The sequence below is a fragment of the Oxyura jamaicensis genome, chromosome 2 (assembly GCF_011077185.1).
Source record: "Oxyura jamaicensis isolate SHBP4307 breed ruddy duck chromosome 2, BPBGC_Ojam_1.0, whole genome shotgun sequence".
Lineage (NCBI taxonomy): Eukaryota > Metazoa > Chordata > Aves > Anseriformes > Anatidae > Oxyura > Oxyura jamaicensis.
In genome coordinates this window covers 78,433,283-78,451,845 of record NC_048894.1, presented here as the reverse complement: position 1 = coordinate 78,451,845, position 18,563 = coordinate 78,433,283, and the positions used below count along the sequence as shown (strand labels likewise).

General features: G+C 39.3%; 2 protein-coding genes across 3 annotated transcripts in view; one reads left to right on the top strand and one right to left on the bottom strand.

Annotated features, from left to right (window-relative positions):
- Nucleotides 1-3,439: 3,439 nt before the first annotated feature.
- On the bottom strand, nt 3,440-17,811 carry C2H5orf22 (chromosome 2 C5orf22 homolog). Of its 2 annotated transcripts, none has more exons than XM_035316405.1 (9): nt 17,658-17,811; nt 15,874-16,019; nt 14,618-14,767; nt 12,715-13,165; nt 10,596-10,658; nt 8,360-8,481; nt 6,599-6,665; nt 5,884-6,023; nt 3,440-4,524 (listed from the first exon to the last, which is right to left on the bottom strand). In XM_035316405.1, exons 1-9 carry the CDS (start codon nt 17,787-17,789, stop codon nt 4,395-4,397), a joined length of 1,401 nt encoding a protein of 466 aa, XP_035172296.1. In that variant the 5' UTR covers nt 17,790-17,811; the 3' UTR covers nt 3,440-4,394. The 2 variants fall into 2 exon arrangements, with proteins under 2 accessions (XP_035172296.1, XP_035172297.1); XM_035316406.1 differs by lacking the exon at nt 17,658-17,811 and adding an exon at nt 16,435-16,655.
- DROSHA (drosha ribonuclease III) overlaps nt 17,783-18,563 on the top strand; it is a 68,339-nt gene continuing 67,558 nt past the window's right edge. Inside the window, exon 1 of the mRNA XM_035316402.1 lies at nt 17,783-17,904. The gene's annotated coding sequence lies outside the window, so the exon portion shown is untranslated. The remainder of the gene's footprint in view (nt 17,905-18,563) is intronic.

Sequence of the window (18,563 nt, the reverse complement as noted above, 5' to 3'; positions counted from 1 at the left end):
CCAAAGGGATGTGGTGTCATGCTGAGCAATAAAAATGGAAGGGTTGGCCAGGGGAGCAGCCGCTGCTCAGGGACTGGCTAGGCATCAGTCAGCAGGTCGTGAGCAATTGTGCTGTGCATCGCTTGCATATTTTTATTACTATTATTAATGTTTTCTCTCCCTCCTTATCCTAATAAACTCTCTTTATCTCAACCCACATGTTTATCTTTTTTCCTGATTCTCTCCCCCATCCCACTGGGAGGGAGGGAGCAAAAAGCTGTGTGTTTCTTGGCTGCCTGCCAAGTTAAACCACAGCAAACTCAATAAAAGTTTTCTTTAAAATTCAGTTGCATTTGGCCCCTAGCTCAGGCTTTAATTTTACATCATTTGTGTTTTCTTAACTTGGGCAAATTTCACCTCTTGTTTATCTGCATGATAGATCTTAGGGGCAAACATTGATGCAGAGTTCTTTGTGACTGGAAATTTTCTACTGCATTAAAGAGGCTGGTTATTCTGTTCTCCTTTTATTTCCAAAGGATAAATAGAGTTTAATCACAATGTGAAGCTGGAAATGTGTTTACAGCCTTTCAGATAATTAGGACAGTGGAAAAAGTAACATGCACTTCTCTCCACCTAGTGGAAAATACGCAGATGCTTTAAACTGTGTTAGTGAAGCCTCGGGTTCTATCAGCACAACTGTGTGTGGCAGGAAGACAGGCATTTAAAAGACTCCCTCCAAGTGGAGAAGTCTCTCTTGCTCAGCTGCGTGGAGATATGCTGTTCAGTACAGGTCAGTTTCTTTTTGAGGCTATACATAACTCATTCAGGTCTGCTGTCACAGAAATTCTGTACCAAATTCTTCTTTTACTCCTCCAAAGTATGTTCCGGTTAAAATTGGAAATGATGCCCCTGCCCACAGGCTGGTGTGGATGCATCCTATCAAGACTGTATGGAGCTACATTTTACCATAGGTAATGACGTAAGGCAATGAATGTGCTAAACTGGGACTCCTACCAAAAAAAGGGTTTACATGGCGCACATATCACAGAGAGGACAGCTACAGGCAGGGTCAGTGTGGCTGCATCACAGATCAACAGTAAGAAGTTAAGCAAGGAGAAAACTAGCAGGGCCAAGGGTAAATATTGAGCAGGAAAAAAGCTTTCACATTTTGTTTACGTTTCTTTTTCAGAAGAGGAGAGCAGCATGGGAGTAGAGGCATTTCTTACCAGTACCATTTTCAGTAACTACTGGTTACTTACATGAGAAACCACTGTGGGAAGCAACCTGTGTTGTGGAGGGTATCAGACTGCATGATAAAAATGCTGCACTCTGCCTTAACACCTAAAATAATTTTAAAAAATGTTCTTGCAAGTAAGTGTAACTGCTTTATTCTTTTGCTATAATCAGCATAGTAACAGTTCATTAATTCTTGACTTAAAAAAAAAAGATAAAAGATAAAAGATTAAGCTGAAACAATGCAAATTCAAAAGACCGTTTCTTACTGAGAAGAAAGGGAGCCTCCATGTGATTTAAATGACATCTACTTGAATTCTGAGTCAGTGTAACATTTAAAAAGTAGGCATTATCCACCCATTCTATTCTGTATCAAAAAACATTCTACTTCAAATATTCATTTTTGTAAAGAAATATTTGAAAATGGAAATCAAGTCAATATTGACTGCATGCCGTCTTGAAACCATGCTAATCCTTCCCCCACTTCATTACAGAAGCATATTTATGGGACTAAGTTGACATTTCTTAGCACACTGAGAAGTAAGCAAGTGACCAAATAAAATTATACGCCGCAAACATTGCACAGGATGCTGATCTTTCAATTGGACTTAATGCAGCATAACCTCCATGAATAATTTGTTTTAACCTGCTGTAAAATTCTCACTGTTGCACCTGCTACTCCCTGACTACTAAAAATGCGTATTGCGAAGTCAACCTTTCTGAACAGGCAAATGGAAAGACACATGGCTTTCTTTTCTGGAAATTAAAGAAACACTGGTTTGCTTTTTTGTTATTATTTTTCTGTATGGAGTAAAGGTAGCTGGCTATTGACAGATATGATACCATCGGCACTACTTCTATGCAGTATCAGTGCACAAAACCTCCAAAAGACATATAAATAGGCTTGCCAATACTTATGTTCTTAATTCTGTTCATTTTAATAATTTGAGGGAAAAGGCTTCCAAGCGTCACTTGTAACCTGCTTGTGGTTATCATGCTAAACACTGGTTTCATGGAGTTTATATTCTTCCCCCAGGTTATGACTCACTGTACCAACAACCTGGGCTAGAGCTTGTACCCATCTTAACCATTTCAGAGCTTAAATCCACTCCCACAGGCCACACCCAATCCTGCAATGCAGGACTGCTCAAAAGCTCGGAGATAGTAGACAGTCTACAAGGAGCCTGAGCATTGTGGTGGGCTCCTTGGGATGGCTGCCAGGCGCCCACCCAGCCACTCCTCAGCAGGACGGGGGGAGAAAATGAGGAGGAAAAAGCTCATTGGAGGCTGAAATAAATACAAGGGGATCACTTACCAGTTAAAATCACAGGCAAACATGATGTGGGATTTTTTTTTTTTCTTTTTACCAATTAGAGTAGGATGGTGAGAAACAAAAAACTAAACCTTACTCCTGCACGGGGCCTGCCCAGGGGCTGAGGGAGGGAAATCCCTGCTCCAGCACCACCTCCTGCCCAGGGGCCACAGGGAGATCTCTGCTCTGGCACCTGGAGCCCTCCTGCCCTCCTCCTCCTCTCCCCCATGTTGGGTGCCGTCAGGGCTGTTTCTCCCCCTTTCTTCCTTTCTTTCTGCTGGCTGCTGGGCAGCACTGTGCCCTCCGTTCTTCCCCAGGCTGTCCCTGAGGCGAGGCGCTGCCATCTTGGCTGCTGGGCCCAGCTGTGGCCTGTTGGAGCCGGCACGGGGCAGCCGCAGGCTCACAGTGACCCAGGGGCAGGGCCTGGCCCAGGCCAACCTGCTGCTGCTGCTTGTCTGCTGGGGGACCCTGAGGAAGATTTCTGTCAGACAGGCAGGCAGAACTGTGCTACAGCACCTCTGGGGCTCACAGTACATTGTATGTAGCCCTAGCACCTGCATTTCAATGCTTTTTTTAGTTCTTTACAACCTCACCCAAAGCCAATAAAGAGCATTTCTTACACACACACACACAAAATCCTCTTTGCACAAGCAGTACATAAAATGACTCCACTTGGTTTCTGTAATTCATGAAGTACTCAGGAGCTTGAATCCAAGATTAAAATGTCTCTGTGACAGATTTCATGAAGAGAAAAAGGATGCTGTAATCATAGAATTTATTTTAAAACATTTATTCTATTAAATATTTATAGTCTATCTAGTCATTTGTATCAACAGCAGAAATAGTAAAAAACCTGTAAAAGTGGATGAAGTCACTGTAGAGCAAACTATTAGTGTTTATGAATGAACAATTCAAAAAAATTACAAGCAAAATTTATTCCCAAAGAAAGCATAGTAATCTAGGTGGTATTTTCTTTCCCATTTCAGTTTCATTTCCAAATCAATCCTCCTTTTTTTCTTCTGTTGTTCTTGAAGTATCAGTTTTCTCTAGAATTAGATTGCTTTGTATATTAAATGGTTCTAAAACTTATTTTCCAAGTGGGAAGTGAAATGAGTGAAATTCTGGTACAGAAGGCTCTGCTGCTGACATCAGTGAAGTTAGATTTTTGTTTCTGAAAAAAACATCAATTCCTTGCAAGGTTCAGTAGATAAAAGCATGCACACACATGACTTTTAATCCCTAATACATAAACAGAATATCTTTATAAATAAAAACTCAATGTCTGTATATCAGGAACATTATCTGAGTCACCAATGAAATACTCTAGGGTAAAGAGACATTAATTAATGCAGAGTATAAATACAAATAATATTCTGTGGATGGGCAGAAGCCATAAGCTCCTCTTGAAAATGTGAGGGGAGTGCCGAAGCACAGCAGTTAGGAAAGATCACTATGCAAATGCAAGGTCTTAATGGCACTACTGAGGTAATTTTTAAAAGAGTATGCAACTCAGGAACACATCTGTTACTAACTGAACTCAAAAAAGTTTAACTTTATAAAAGAAAGTAATTTATTTTTAGATTTTTTTTTGTACACACACTTCAAGAAATCAGGTGAAAAAATACATTCTGTGGACAAACAGTTTCTGTTGCACCCGTTTTTAAAATAAGCAAGACAGTAAAAATAATCATAGAAACAAAGTAATAGTTCAGATGCAGCTGACAGGAAGCAGTGCAACTTAAAACTAGCTCTTGGTCAGCTTGGGTTCTACTGCCATCTGCTGAAATAAGAGTGTTTTTTCCCCTGCAACCACAGCAAACATGCAATTTAAATTAATCTACTGCATTAGAGAGCAATATACGAAGAAACGTCACAAAGAAGAGTTGCTTGAGTAATCTAAGTGCACATCCAGAGTGCCATACACCAAACCTAGTAAATTGAGAACCTTCTCTTGAACGATGTCAACCTGCTCAGAAGGGCAATAATCATCCAAACTTGATCTGCAACAAAGATTTGAAAAGAACAATGAGGGAGTATAGATATCATTAATTTGTATTCTTGTAATGCTTTGTATCCAGGGTGTTGAAGCTACTTTCAAAGCGTGATAAGTTCTGCCTCCCAGTATCTCTTCAAAGCATGCTACTGTGCTTTTCCTCTCTGCTTTCAACAACTGCAATTTGCCTGAAGTTGAAAAGAAAGCCCACAGCAGATCAGAAACATGACTATTAATTCTTCCAACTCTAACACAACATGTTGCCAATCAGAATTCAAGCAAATGATACAATTAAAGTACTGGTGGAAAGGTAGATTGAAAGATTCAATTGCTACTAGTTAAAATGGGTAGGAAAAAATGAAAAAAAAAAATCGGTGTAATTCCTGGGATAACATTATTTACCACAAACATGCTGGTAAAAAACCCAGAGCTACACTTCTAGGATTTTAGATCTGCCAAGACCTACATAAATGATTCTGTATTTCCTCTGCAACAGTGCGTAACAACTCTGTGGCTGGCACAGAAAATACCTACAATAAAAGAAAGCTGTACTTGCCATGCTGTTTGTTGTTGACACAAACTATTTCATGTCAGATCCTGCTGTTGCTGCCTGTATTGTTAGGGTACACATAGTATTCTTAAAGTGAGTAAACTGCAGTAATTTGTCAAGAGTTACACTGTGGTCTTCAAATTAAGTTCTCCCAGGATAGGATAGTACGTTGCCCCAACTCCATTCTGATCTCCCAAATAATTCCCTTACAGTCCTGGAAGCATAATTTTTACCCTATGCAAAGCTTAATTAGAGCTTTCTAGAATATAAATACCCTTCAGACTATTAGATGAAAAATCTGTCCCACTTTTTTCAGTGAATTTTCTCATGAAAAAAAAATTCTGATAAAGAGATCTTACCAGTAGTGTAATGAATCCTAGCACAAGAGTAGAGAAGGCATAATTTCAGCCCATGCAAGCTTGTCCAAGCTAGCTTTACTCTAAATTGCTTAACAGAAGTAGCAAAGGTAATATGAACCTCAGTAACAGCCATCCACTGCAACACATGCAATGCCTCATCATAGGCTTTATATAGCCTGCACTGAAGCTAATTAAGTCATCATGTTTTCACTGCTGTTGAAATCTGTGCTGGCCACTCCAAAGCCCAGTAAAACTGGCCATCAGTGCAGAACCTTCCCTTAAGCAGTATACTGTCACTGCATTAGGATTAATGCTCTCAGATGTCAATTTTCACTACACTAAGTTTTCCAATTGAAGATGGATTTTTTAAAAAAAAGATATTAACCAATGTTATATTCATTGAATCATTGAGCTTTGTAAGTAGTCTGAATGTTTTGAACAATCTACACAGTCTTACCGAGCAATTGTCACAAGTGTGGGCTTAGGCATATTTTTCAGTAGAACTTTAGTGGACTGTATGAGGCCTTCAATCTCCTCTTCCGTGCTAACATGGTGGGGAAGCTCCATATAATCACAGGTCAGACCAGCCTGATGGACCTACACGTAAATTAAACATTTTCATTTCTGTTGACAAAGGGGCTTGTTGATAGGGCTTGTCTGTGTCCCTAAATTGCTATCCCTAGCACAAGAGGTAACTTACACAGGCAGCGAGTTTTTTTTTTTTCCCAGCTAATACTTAAACAAAAAAGTAAAATAAAATCCAGAGTTTACATGGATTGTTTCATTATCCCCAGTGAAATGTACCTCTCCTATGAGTTCAGAGCATGCTGAAGTCCTGGAAGATGGCAGGCCTGATCTTTTACATACAGGTACCTTAAGTTCTATAAAGTATGTCAACAGACCCTGATGAAGTGAAACCTTACTTCAAAAGAAGCAGCTTGAGACATGAGTGTCCTAAACATCACATTAATGTTGCATAAATATAGACAAGCAGAAGAAAAAAATCAAAAGCTTTTAAAAAGCTGCTCTAAGCAATAACAACAAAAAAATATTAAAATCCCAAGAAGTCCTGAATCAAGGAGACAAGTCTAAAATTAACCATGACTCTTCCCCAACCCCGAACGTATGTTTTTGAAATTATCAACATTATGCTCCTTTATACAGTGACCTACCATTTCATAGTCTGGGTTCTCCATCCTGGTTTTCAAACTGTGAACTAGTTGAACAAGGGGCTTCATTCTGGAATAAAAAAAAAAAAACGCACAGAAATTGTTATGTGCATTAAAAACTTAGAAACTGATACATTTAACCTAAGTTAAAAAAAAAAAAAGTAGAAGTTATGTTGCCCCTGTGTCATCTTGCACCTAGGAAAAATGGAGAATATCAGTACTATTTTGCTGTTTCCCCAGGTCTCAGGAAACCCCTGCATTCATACCTACTTTTTGCAAGGCATCTTCCCCTTTCTTTTAGGGCAGACCTAGAGAGAAGCTGTTGTAACTCAAAAGTTGTTTTAACTTGATAAGAAATACTTGCGGTGACTGTTACACAAGTCTGGCAGTAACTGCTGTATTTGACAGGGAAAATGAGTAATCTTCCTATTAAGAGAAAACTTGGACTTTTGTCAGTTTCTCTTCTGATTAAAACATTTATTTAAAAGCATAGGAGATGCCACTGACATGTTTTGTGGACACTCTCACTCATGTACGCAGCCCTTCACTCATTTCCATTTTTCCACAGAAAGCAGGGACTCCTGTAGCACCAAAGCAGCCCTACTGTATAACCCCAGCAGTTCGTTGCTTTTTATGAGAGTTCTGCCTCACACAGATCACTAAAATTTTAAGTCGTCAAACCTGCCTCCCTCCAGAGACAACAAAATTTGCATGAAGCTGTATAAGGCTGATCTTGTAAAAAGTTTACCATGTGGCATTGAAGACAGATGTAACTTTTTATTTGACTTGCTCTTCTAAAAGCAAAGAAATTATGGTAGCCTTGCATAGATCCCATCCAGATTCCAACTTTTTCTGTTAGCAAAGTGCTGGGCTAATCAATTCCTAAACAACTGCACTATAGAAATTAAGGAAAACAGACTGAAGGCATAAGTTCTTTGGTATAAATCTAAGACATGTCTTACACAGACTAAATGATACAGTTATCATTTCTGGCCTTAAGAAAAAGTTTTTATTCACATACTGTTTTGTCTACAGGTCCACAAGTTAAGTATTCTTCTGTTTAAAACTGAAACATACAGATAACTATCACATATTTTTCAGGAAACTGATCTGAAATCACATCCTTTTGATTCTGCTTACTAGCCTTATAGTATATACTGTTTTTCCTCCTCAGAGTTATTCTAATAGAAGACTTTTTCCAGAGCTATGACCATCTGCACTTTGACACTTTAAAAAGACTTCCCACCAGGGTAAATCAGGAGGTCTCCTGCAGCACTGTTTCTGCACTAGGTCAGGAACGAGAGTCTTGTCTACTGTGCTCCAGAAAGGCTCCCAAGAAATGAGCAGTTGCAGGAAAGAAACCTTACTGACAGTGGTAAATTGATTTTTTTTTTTTTTTTTTCCAATACACAGCTGAATCTTAGATAAGGGAAAGGAAGGTGCGAATGTAATGAGTTCCAAGAAGAATTAAAACCTACCCATACTAGTATAGGTAGGTAAAGGTCTTTCAGAAGAGATTATTCTAGTAGTTTTAGTAGGAAAGAGCTTAATCTAAAGGAAGCAACAACAGGCTTACTTATTTGAAATTGTATCATCTCAACTTACTTAAGCTTAGTAAGCTGACCAGGAAGAGTTCCAATATGATGGGAATAAGGAAGACCACTTTACTGTTAACTGTGTCACCAGTTCATGAAGATTCTTCTCCAAAGGCTACAGGAATAAACCAATGGCAGGAGGGTTTTAAGCCATTTAGAGATCTCCTACCCAGGATATGAAGCCCACTTCTGTAGGGTTTCTTCATCATCATTGTCACACAAATCCGCAAATGCTGCTTCCAGATCTTCTAGCTGATGAACACGGTTTTCAACACAATCCAGCAAGCCTTCCTTTAAATATGCACATACAAAAACATGTTAGGAAAAAAAGAGGCAAGAATAATTTTCCTAGCTAAATTATGGCTTAATTCATCTAGTGTATGTGGGGAAACAGAAACAACTAGTTTGTTGCGACAGAACATCTTTACAAGATGATCAGAATGAATTCCCTCAGAAACTGATACCTTCAGAAAAATACCTCTTTGCTCTGTCTTTCCTATAGCATGCATGTAAAAAGATGCATCTATATTCTGGTAGAATACACAAAGAACAAAGATTAGAGCAAATAAATAGTATTGTTGGATTTGTTCGTATAGCATTGAAATGTTGCAGTATTTGATTAATTTAATATTAATACACAGGAACTCAGATGAGTGCTTTACATTGTTGCAATGAGATTTTTTTTTTTTTAATTTTATAAGAATTATGAATATTACTCAATTGAATTGAAAAAGTTTTCAGGAAAAAAAAATACAAGATGTGTTATTTGAAGGTTTTTCAGCTATGCATGCATGCCTGAAAGGATTTGTAATTAATTTAAAATGCTTGCTATGGCTCTGATCCTGGAAAAGTTTATACACTTTCTTAAAGTGTTCAGAATACATGTAGAGGCAATCTTCTTGGAGTAAGCAAGGCTACAAATGCACATGCATACAAATTGTGCATATAAATATTTGCAGAGAGAGGTCCTATATAGCATATCAAATGAAAAGCAATGTTTAGCACTTATAATATAAAAGAGACTCAGTGCAGTGCTGCGTGAAGGAAAATTAAAAAGCACATTGGTATAAAATGGCTAAGAATTAAGAACATAGTTCCTCTTAGGATGCTGCTGAATGCCATATAACAGATGCTGCTTCTTTTGGCCAGTGTTGTCAGCTTCAGGCTAAATTAAGAATAGCTGAGGGCACCTGCCATTCATGAATTACACTTTTGTGTTTCTGAGGGATGGGTAAGACATCTTTCTGTGCAGCACTAGTAACTAACCTTAAAGATATATCCAATCTCTATCTATACTTAAAAAAAAAAAAAAGCAACTTACCTTGTACTATGATAGAAATACACATCTAACTGTACTTCGGAATTACTAACAGATGTTCAGAGACTAGACATCTAGAATATTTTCTGAGTTGGAAAAAACTCCAATTTCACTAGTTTTCTGCATTTGAACCTTTTAAGTTAATTGTCTCAATACAAACATCCATGGATCTGGTCTTACATTAAGTTTGGTACCTACCTATTACTCACTTTCTGCTAACCACTTCAATTGCCTCCAATAAATTTGTTGTCTTACATAAATGAGTTATGCCCTGAAATCACAATGTGAACTTAATCACAATCTTTTTCCCCTTTCACATTTTCATTGCTTTTAAATAGGTACCTGTTTTTACCACAGTCTTGCAGATTGACTAAGAAATATGAAAACCAATCTGACAATCATCCACTTCATTTTTTTTTATACATACAAATTAAGATTTATTACTCTCAGATTATTGTATGTATTGACTCTTTTTGTAAGTCTTCAAATGATTATAAAAGCAAAGCTAAGCTCTTGTTTAGAAATTATGTGGTATAATGACCATTAATATGACTCTTTACATGGTTTAGTCTCAGGGCTCAATAAACATTTGGCAGCTGCAGCAGGTGTATATTTCCATGATTCAGAAGCACTCAACACATCTGATGAGGAGTACACTGCAGTGGTACAATACTTGCCCTTCCACATCTAAATAAATACATAAAATACCAATTAGGCATTTAGCACAACTCTCACTACCAAGGAAGAACAACTAGAGCAAGGAAAAGGAGGCCCTGGAGAGAAGAAAAAAGAGTAAACCTTAAGAGAGACTGCAGTTGACTTACTATATTTTCATTTCTATTTTGTTAATTACCATTTGTTTACAGAACTTAATGTTTACTCTCATGCTAAATATTTACATGGTTACATATTTATCATAAAAAATTCCTAAGACACTTCTGATTAGTATTCAGCATGCTGCATAGCTTAATTGGAAACCACTTCATTAAGCACCTTTCATAGGTTCTTTCCTTCTCATAATTCATTTTTACTGCATAAATCAAAAGAATCATTCCCACATAACATATCCCACAAGGAAATGCCTTACCTCTGTTGCATCTTTATGAGGCTTCTTGAAGTTGTACAACTCTTGTAAGAGCTTATACTCTGTCTTCAAAAAAGAAAAAGGGGAATAAATTAGCCTCTTCAAATGACAACCAGGAACTTCAAATCCCTCTGTCTTTAAAAATAAAAACCCCACCTACACTTGAATGTAACTTTTCTACTCCAGTACTGCAGACAAATCCCTGTAAATGCAGATGAGGAAGATGCTATGAGGCTTGAGAGGGCAGCACTTCACAGCCTCAGCCAAGCATTTTTGAAACAGCTGAACTTTAAACCTGACTTCAGTAACACAGCTGTATAAATTACATATTTACAAGCTGTGTTAATTAAACAGTCTCTGAAGCTAAACATCTATTTTGCTGAACTGAGGTCCCAATAAGTTGGTAAGACTAAGAGAGCAGATTTAGGCAGATAAGAACAGAAGAGTATGATTTTAAAGGAAAAACAGACAGGTAAAAGCTTTAGGCTGGCTGAACAAGTAGTTCATGAGTAATCTTTTACAGGGTCTTGTCAGCCCTACTCCTTGATAATACTCAAGTTTCTTTAAACAATAAACAGATCTCATTATTTACTCAACAGCACTGAAAAGGTGAACATAGGAATTTTTCAGGAGTAGAGGGAGAAAGAAAGGGTAGACTAAGAGACCATACATTTTACAAAAATATGAAGCATCTTTAGTGCAATGCTTTGGATTTTAGGTTTTTGTGGGTTGTTTTTTTCTGGTGGAAGGGAATACCCTTCTGAATTGGTGAGACATATTTGCTCTTTAGCTTTTTCTTGGATTCTTATATTCCAATATTTAACTTGAGCAATATTTTCTGACAGAATTATTGTATTTTACAGAAGAGGGAATGTAGTTACGAAATATTAACCACAAATGAAATTCTTATCAAAAGGTAATACGGGGTGCTCTGTGCAACTCCACTTCCAAAAGCGGTTCCTAGAGCCAAGAACTTATCTCAGCACAAGAAAAAAAAAAGTGTCCATCCGTCTGTCCCCCCTCCCCCCCCAAATAAACAAAACCCACTAAGACTCCTCTATGATTTTATGAAGAATGTATTGTAAGCCCTAAGAGGGTATTGAATTTTATTCTTACACCACAAGACCCCTGTGGTGCTTCCACTTTATCTTAAGATTTCTGTGATTCAGAATGATTGGGATTGCTTATTTTCTGAAGGTACCATGATTGTAAATACTGCATGTCAGAAACTAACAGAGATCAGGGTCACTGTATTCACTTCTATACACTGAACAAGGAAGCAGTACTCCAGCTGAAACTCAAAGATGTCAGATGTTCTCCAGTACAGACTGAAGTTAAAGCAGCGTTAAGAAGAGACTTAATCACTAGAAACAATCATGATATTGCAGTAAATTTGTAAGCCTAAATGCTACACACAATTTTCAGGGCAGATTAGTTAGTTCCTAAAAATCCTGTTTGCATAAAGAAAAGCTCTTAACTGCTTAGCATATCTAAGGGTCAACTACTACACAAGTGAGGTAAGTTCTGTGCCTGCAAGTCATACATGGAATATGGTGCAGAGTCTTAAGCTCAGAGCCACTACATCAGAAACAACAGCTGCTTGCTCATCATTACACTGAGCAGTCCAGACAAGGGAAATTAGTTACAGCCTCTCATCAAGAGGAGTTACCACTCTGAATAATCAACACCGCCGTATCTTTTGGAAAGGCAGTTTCTGGGTACCGCTATGGCTTTCCAATAGCATACTACCAGGAGGGGTGAGGAATACGGTTTGTCACCACTCCCTGATTAATCCTGCTTTGGGTACTTGAGCCATGAAATTTGGAAATCCAAGCAGCTCTTATGGCCCGCACAACAAGCAGAAGCATGCCATATACCTCTAAGCCTGAATATTTACTCTACATCTATTTCAAATGTAAGGACCTAGCTTTATTAGGTTGTTGTACTTGTTTGGAATACACACTCCCTTAAACCGTCTCTCTTCAAATATTAGTGTGATTCATTAATCATGATCAGATGATCTGCTAATTTAAATGAGATGACAGTTTCTCCACAGACACTAAGCATTAGAAGGATTAGTACTCTTTTATGAATGGTAAGAGGACTCTATTGCCATGCTTACCTTTGTGTACATTTCTTTGAATGGATTCTTAACTGAAAAAAAATCTAAGTCAATGTCTAAAACAAACGCATCCCCTTTCTGAAGAACTTGGCAGATACTTTCAGCAACCTCCCTTACTGGGCATTGACCATTTCTGAGAGAGCTTGAAGTGGAGCATTCTACCCTTTTCAGGGCACTTGCATTTTGTACTTCCTTGTTCTTCACACTTGAGGAGTTGCAATCAAAGTCACCAGGAGTCACTGATGAAGAGGCAGCAACAGCGTTTGCTGTGTCATCTGTATTTAGCTTCAGTCTTTTAGCAGATATTACTTCGCCATTTTCTTCCTGGTTGTTTGATGTTTCCATTGGATTAATGAGAATGACATGTAAGTTTAAAGGCTTCTGGTTTTCTAGCTGATCAGCAGGGACATAAAGACCATCACTTAAAAAGTAATCATCTGTACCTGTAACCCTACAATTGACAACAACTCAAGGTTAATACAAGAACTTAACAAAAAAACATGCAATTAAGGCATCTTGAAAAAAAGGAATAGATGTTTGATGGGTAACAAAGTCAATAAAACTGTGTATACAAAATTATTTATTTCAATCTGCAAGTGATTAAATGGGAATTTTATCTACCACTTCAATGCTGAATCGATACATTAAAATTCTGGAATTTTTATGATAGCCCTACAAGGTTTCTAATGGGTAGAGAAAGAGATTCTATATTATGTGCTACTAGGATTTGTTTGAAATTGAATTATATCTTACATCAAGAATTTAACAAGATACTGTCAATGTTACAGCATATGAGGCTGCAGAGCACGGTATGTTTTGCCTTAGATTGCTTTTTTTCTTTAGGAAAACTATTTTAGTTACGTTTGAGACTGCTGTGAAACCCATGGATATAATTTACTTTATTAGAAGTAAAATATTGTGCATTAACGGTATTTAACTTTTCTCTACCTCTTACATATGATTCCTTATTCTAACTGTAAGGAGAGCAGGTAACAAGGATTAATAGCTACATATCCATGGAATCCACTTAATTTAAAAACAACAACAAATAACCAAAATAAGAAAAACTTCACCTAGATTGGAAGCGTATCAAATATTATTTTCAAGCCATATTTCAGAACCTTAAACCTTACATAACATAAATTCAGACTGAAAAAACCTTGAAAGAAGTGAACTTCTGTTCACTTGTACTAAGACCTTGACCAATTACAGGGTACCGCCATCCATCAACCACAGATAATTTCATGAACAGCAGAAATTTAGTTCCCCATTGTTGGCTTCCTGAGGGACGTAGACAACCTAGGGGAACAAACTACAAAAATCTTATTAATTTCAAGGTAAATAAAAGGTCCCACAATTGGGACAGAAAACCCTATGTGACAGTAGCAGGTTGGCACAGACCAGCAAGGTGCTACAGAAGAGGACTAGGCAGTCACAGCAGGAAGCAAGTTAAGCATGACCAAGCCATACACCCCTACAGTGAAGACGACTCATCAAAAAATTTCTCTGGGCTAGCCAAAATTCCAAAGGGAAGAGACTTCTCCTTCTGTTCAGAAGTGGTGAGATCCCATTGTACATACTCTGCCAAAATTTGTGCCCCAAGGACATCGGAGATATCAACAAGCAGAAGAGGATCTAACAGAGGACTGCTAAGGAAATCAGTGGGTTGGAGCATGTGATGGACAAGGGGAATAGCTTGAAATACATATTAAAAAAGAGACTTTAAGGCACAACTTAAATTGTGCCCATTAAAACATACAGTCACATTAGGTCCTAAAGAACTCATAAATACAGATTGTATTTTTCATTGCAAAAAACAGACGTATCACTATTTTTACACAAGAAATATAAAGTGTCAAAACTACGCAGCTTTTATATTACTAACATACAATTGACAACTTACCTGATTGTAGTTGTTGATATGTCTTTCCCAACTAAAAAACTGTGTTTTCCTTCTGAGATCTGCTGAGCCCATGGTGGGTGAAGCCACAGAACTTGAGAAATATGGCCAGCATAAACAGCAGGCATAATCCAGTTCTCAATACTTAATTCACTGTAATGAAGAAGGAAAGACCAAGGATAATACTTACTTTTCTTGCAAGGAAAAGATGGTCAAGAACAGCACAAATACGTTCCACATCTTGAAAGCCCCCATGCAAATCATCAGAAATTAAAACAAGAAAAGAAAAACAACAAATATTGATTTATAAGGAGAATCAAAAACGTCTGTAGTAAAACTAAAAAATGTTATGAAGTATAGTCAGCTTCACTTTTAGCATGGTACTTTAATTATAAATTAAGCGGACTTGTCCTTCTCTCTATTGATACATCTGGCAGAGAGGAAGTGAAAGGTGCATCATCAATGCTATTCTAAACAACGGAGCTCAAGGGAGCGTTTTACTGTAAATTGCTCTAAGTAGACTTCAAATATAACCTCAGTAGTGAAAGTGAGTCAATCAAAACTGACAGGATGTTTGGGTGTATGATGCAGCCCACAAGGCTTCTTATTCATCCAACAATAAAAAAAAATACAGGCTATAGGTAGAGAGATACAATTGCTAATATACCATTTATATCCTCTTGTCACTGTTGTGTATCACCATAGTACTGGAACAATCGATATTTATTTTAAAAGAGGAAGAAAAAGACAAGAATGCAGACCATTGTGCGGCTTGTTGCCTACACAAGAAATTGGGGAAAAACACTGGTCTTAATTATCTTGTTCAACTTCACATTTGTATCTTGTCAGTGCAGATGTTATTTCAGTCTCAGTCAATTTCTCAGTATGAAGAGAGAAAAGCTGTTCTAATAGCACAGCTCTCCAGGTGAAAAGCATCCACTCAGAATTATGCCCTGTTAGCCAGGGGAGACATCTGGTTTAATAACATGATATATTACTAAACAACTAAACAAAGTCAATTCATAAGTGTTACGCCTTCTGGACACGCAAAATAAATTTTGACCACGATGATAAAAGAAACCTAACTTCTTCCATGCAAAATCCTGAAGTTTTGAATAAACGTGAAAAGACAAAAAAGACAGCTCGAGGATGATTTACACATCTTTTGTTCATGCTTCACACACAGTTTTATCAATATTCACAAACAAACACCGCAAGAAGCTGAGTTAAAGTATTCTGATGCAGTATGTAGGACTTACCTAAAAAGTGCTTCTTTGTCAAATACAGTGTCTGCAGGCATATTCACAGGGATAAGGAGGTCTGGATGGGAATCAAGATGAACAAAGCTGATATTACTGGCAGGAAGATGCTTTGAACCAATGGCACGATAGATGAAAGGCAGCACCTAAAACAACATGAACAAAAATAATTCCACTGTAACCCCTGAGATGATAAACACAACAGTTTTATCAGCAAAAACACTTGTTTCAGTCTTACTCCCTTAGAATTTGGGTTATGTATTGGAAGAAGGAAGAGAAGACAGAAAAAAATACAAAGGGGAAACAATTCCAGCAACAAGGCTGCTCATGAGCTGCAAATACTGAGCCTGAGAGCTCTATATATGAGAAGCTGCTAGAAAATCACAGCTCTATCCTCTCCTTATTCACAGGAATTCTTCTTTGCAGTGGCTCTTCTCACAAATCATTCCACTAAATGACCAGGTTTTTCTTTTATTCCATTTCTAACTTATCCCTGACAATAGCTTCCCCTTTCTGCAGAACACAGCACCTGCACTGCCTTTTCCATACTGTAAAACTTCCTCACTATGCATGGGTGCTGTGGAGATAAAAACACTTCATTACTCAGGTTTTAGAAGTTAACTTATACAGAGTGAAAACTAATGCCACCATTGCTTACACTTTAGCTGACATTTAGGTCCATACACTTATAAATAAAGAGTTTAATCCCTAATACCTATATAACTTAATGGCTGCAACATACTGCCTTTCCTAGGTACCTAGCCTCATCCCCTACCCAAGGTCTTCACTCAAAGGTACGTGCAAATAAGGAACAAGAAGCACCTCAGCTCCTCAATCTATAGCATAACAAGTAACTGCTGTGCAACAATGTCAGGTGGTGAAAGGAGAACACTGACTGCTGATTCACAGTGCTTCTCGCTGGACTGCTCTAGGTAAAGCTTCTCACAGTAAAAGTTACGTTGCCTCAGCTGCCAGAACAAATCCAGCAAGCCCTGTGAATCACAGCCCTACTACACAGGGAACGTGAAGACTATAAAGGGACTGGGCAACAAAATTACTCTGTGCTAAAGCAGAAGCAGAGCTACCTTTTAGGAATACAATTGATACACTGCATGGATATAACTGGACAATTTGACTGACAGCAGAAATTTGGACCCTATTTCACCTGTCTAGATATAAATTACTCAGTTTACCCATTACTTATGGGGTAAATAAAACAAGGTCAAAAATAACAAGGGTACCCTGATCCATGACAGCAACATCTTTGGGAAAAGGCAATACTCTGGCCTACTTTTAAAATCTACCATTTTTGCGATTTAAATTAAATTAATGCCATTAAAAGCAAACCCTACAAGTTTATCAGTTTACAAACAGCTCCTTCACCCCTTTAACTACTTAAATAAAAAAAAACAGGGCTCCAAGCCGACCATTTCTCACCGCCTGCTGGATGTGCCTGTATTTGTCACTTTGCTGTCGGCCTGCCACAGACCGCCCTGGGTTCCGTTTCCTGAGCACCGCACTAACGCCCAGTGAGGGTGCGCTCTGCTATTACGTACAGAAATTAAAAACAAGAAACAGACTGAGGTGTTTACAGAGATCCCGAAATGGCTGCATGGGGAGGGAAACTGAGGCCGCCTGGGTGCCGAACTTCATTTAGGGGCGGCGAGGAAACGCCACTGTTAAGGGGGGCGCCTGGAGCTGGCTGCCCCGTCCTGCTGGGGCTCCCCTTCCCCTAGCTCCCCCAGCCCCGGAGGAGCTCCCCCATGTCCCCCAGCCCCACTCACGTCCTGGTGCTCCTCCACCACCCGCACCGGCAGGGCCGCGTACGCCCGCAGCCGCCGCCCGGCCGGGAGAGCAGCCGCCTCAGCCCCGCTCATGGCGGCGAGGCGAGGCCGGCCCCGAGGGCGGTGCTCCATGGCTCCTTCCCTCCCGCCTGCCTCCTTCCCTCCCCGCCGCACCGCCCGCCCTGCGCTTTCCTCTTCCGGAGCCGGGGCGCTGCGGGCCGGGCCGGGCTCGGCGGAGGGGCGGCAGGTGGGCTCGGGGCTCGGCTCGCTCCCGGGGGCGAGGGCGTCCCGGGGCGGGCTGCGGGAGGGGAGCGGGGAAGGAGCGCGGCCGGGCTCCGCTGTGGGACATGGGGCCGGGCTGGGGGCTTCCTTCACGGGCATGGGTTGGGGGTGGATGTGGCGGTGGCTGCGGGGGGAAGGGGTTTTAATGAAGGGACGGCTGTCACCAGCGGGATAAAATTGTTCTTCCGAGTGATGGGACGCGGGTGGATTGTCCTCGGTGTCTTTCAGTTTACCTCAATTTCAAGGAAAACAGCACGACCAAGAATTGCAGCAGAGGGAGGTTTAAAATAATGTGTGCTTAAAATCATTCCGCACAGTTTTCTCTAGTCTCTTCACCTAGGGTTTTATCATTCTGAAGCCACTAAGCTATGGCAGTAGGACCGGCGTGGCTCTCTGATGGTGAGGTCTTGTAGCCACGTCTGAGAGCAAGACCTTTTGTGGTCTTTTGAGAGCAAGACCTTTTTTGTACCAGCATGGTCTTCTGTGACTTGTAACATTCACATCCCACAAAAATTTATCTGCCTAACTTAAAATATGGTGAAACTTCTGTTGAACTTGGTTCTGTACTAAATGTGGGACCTAAGTTTTCAATGTAAGTTGCTACGTAACTCATTTAAAACATAC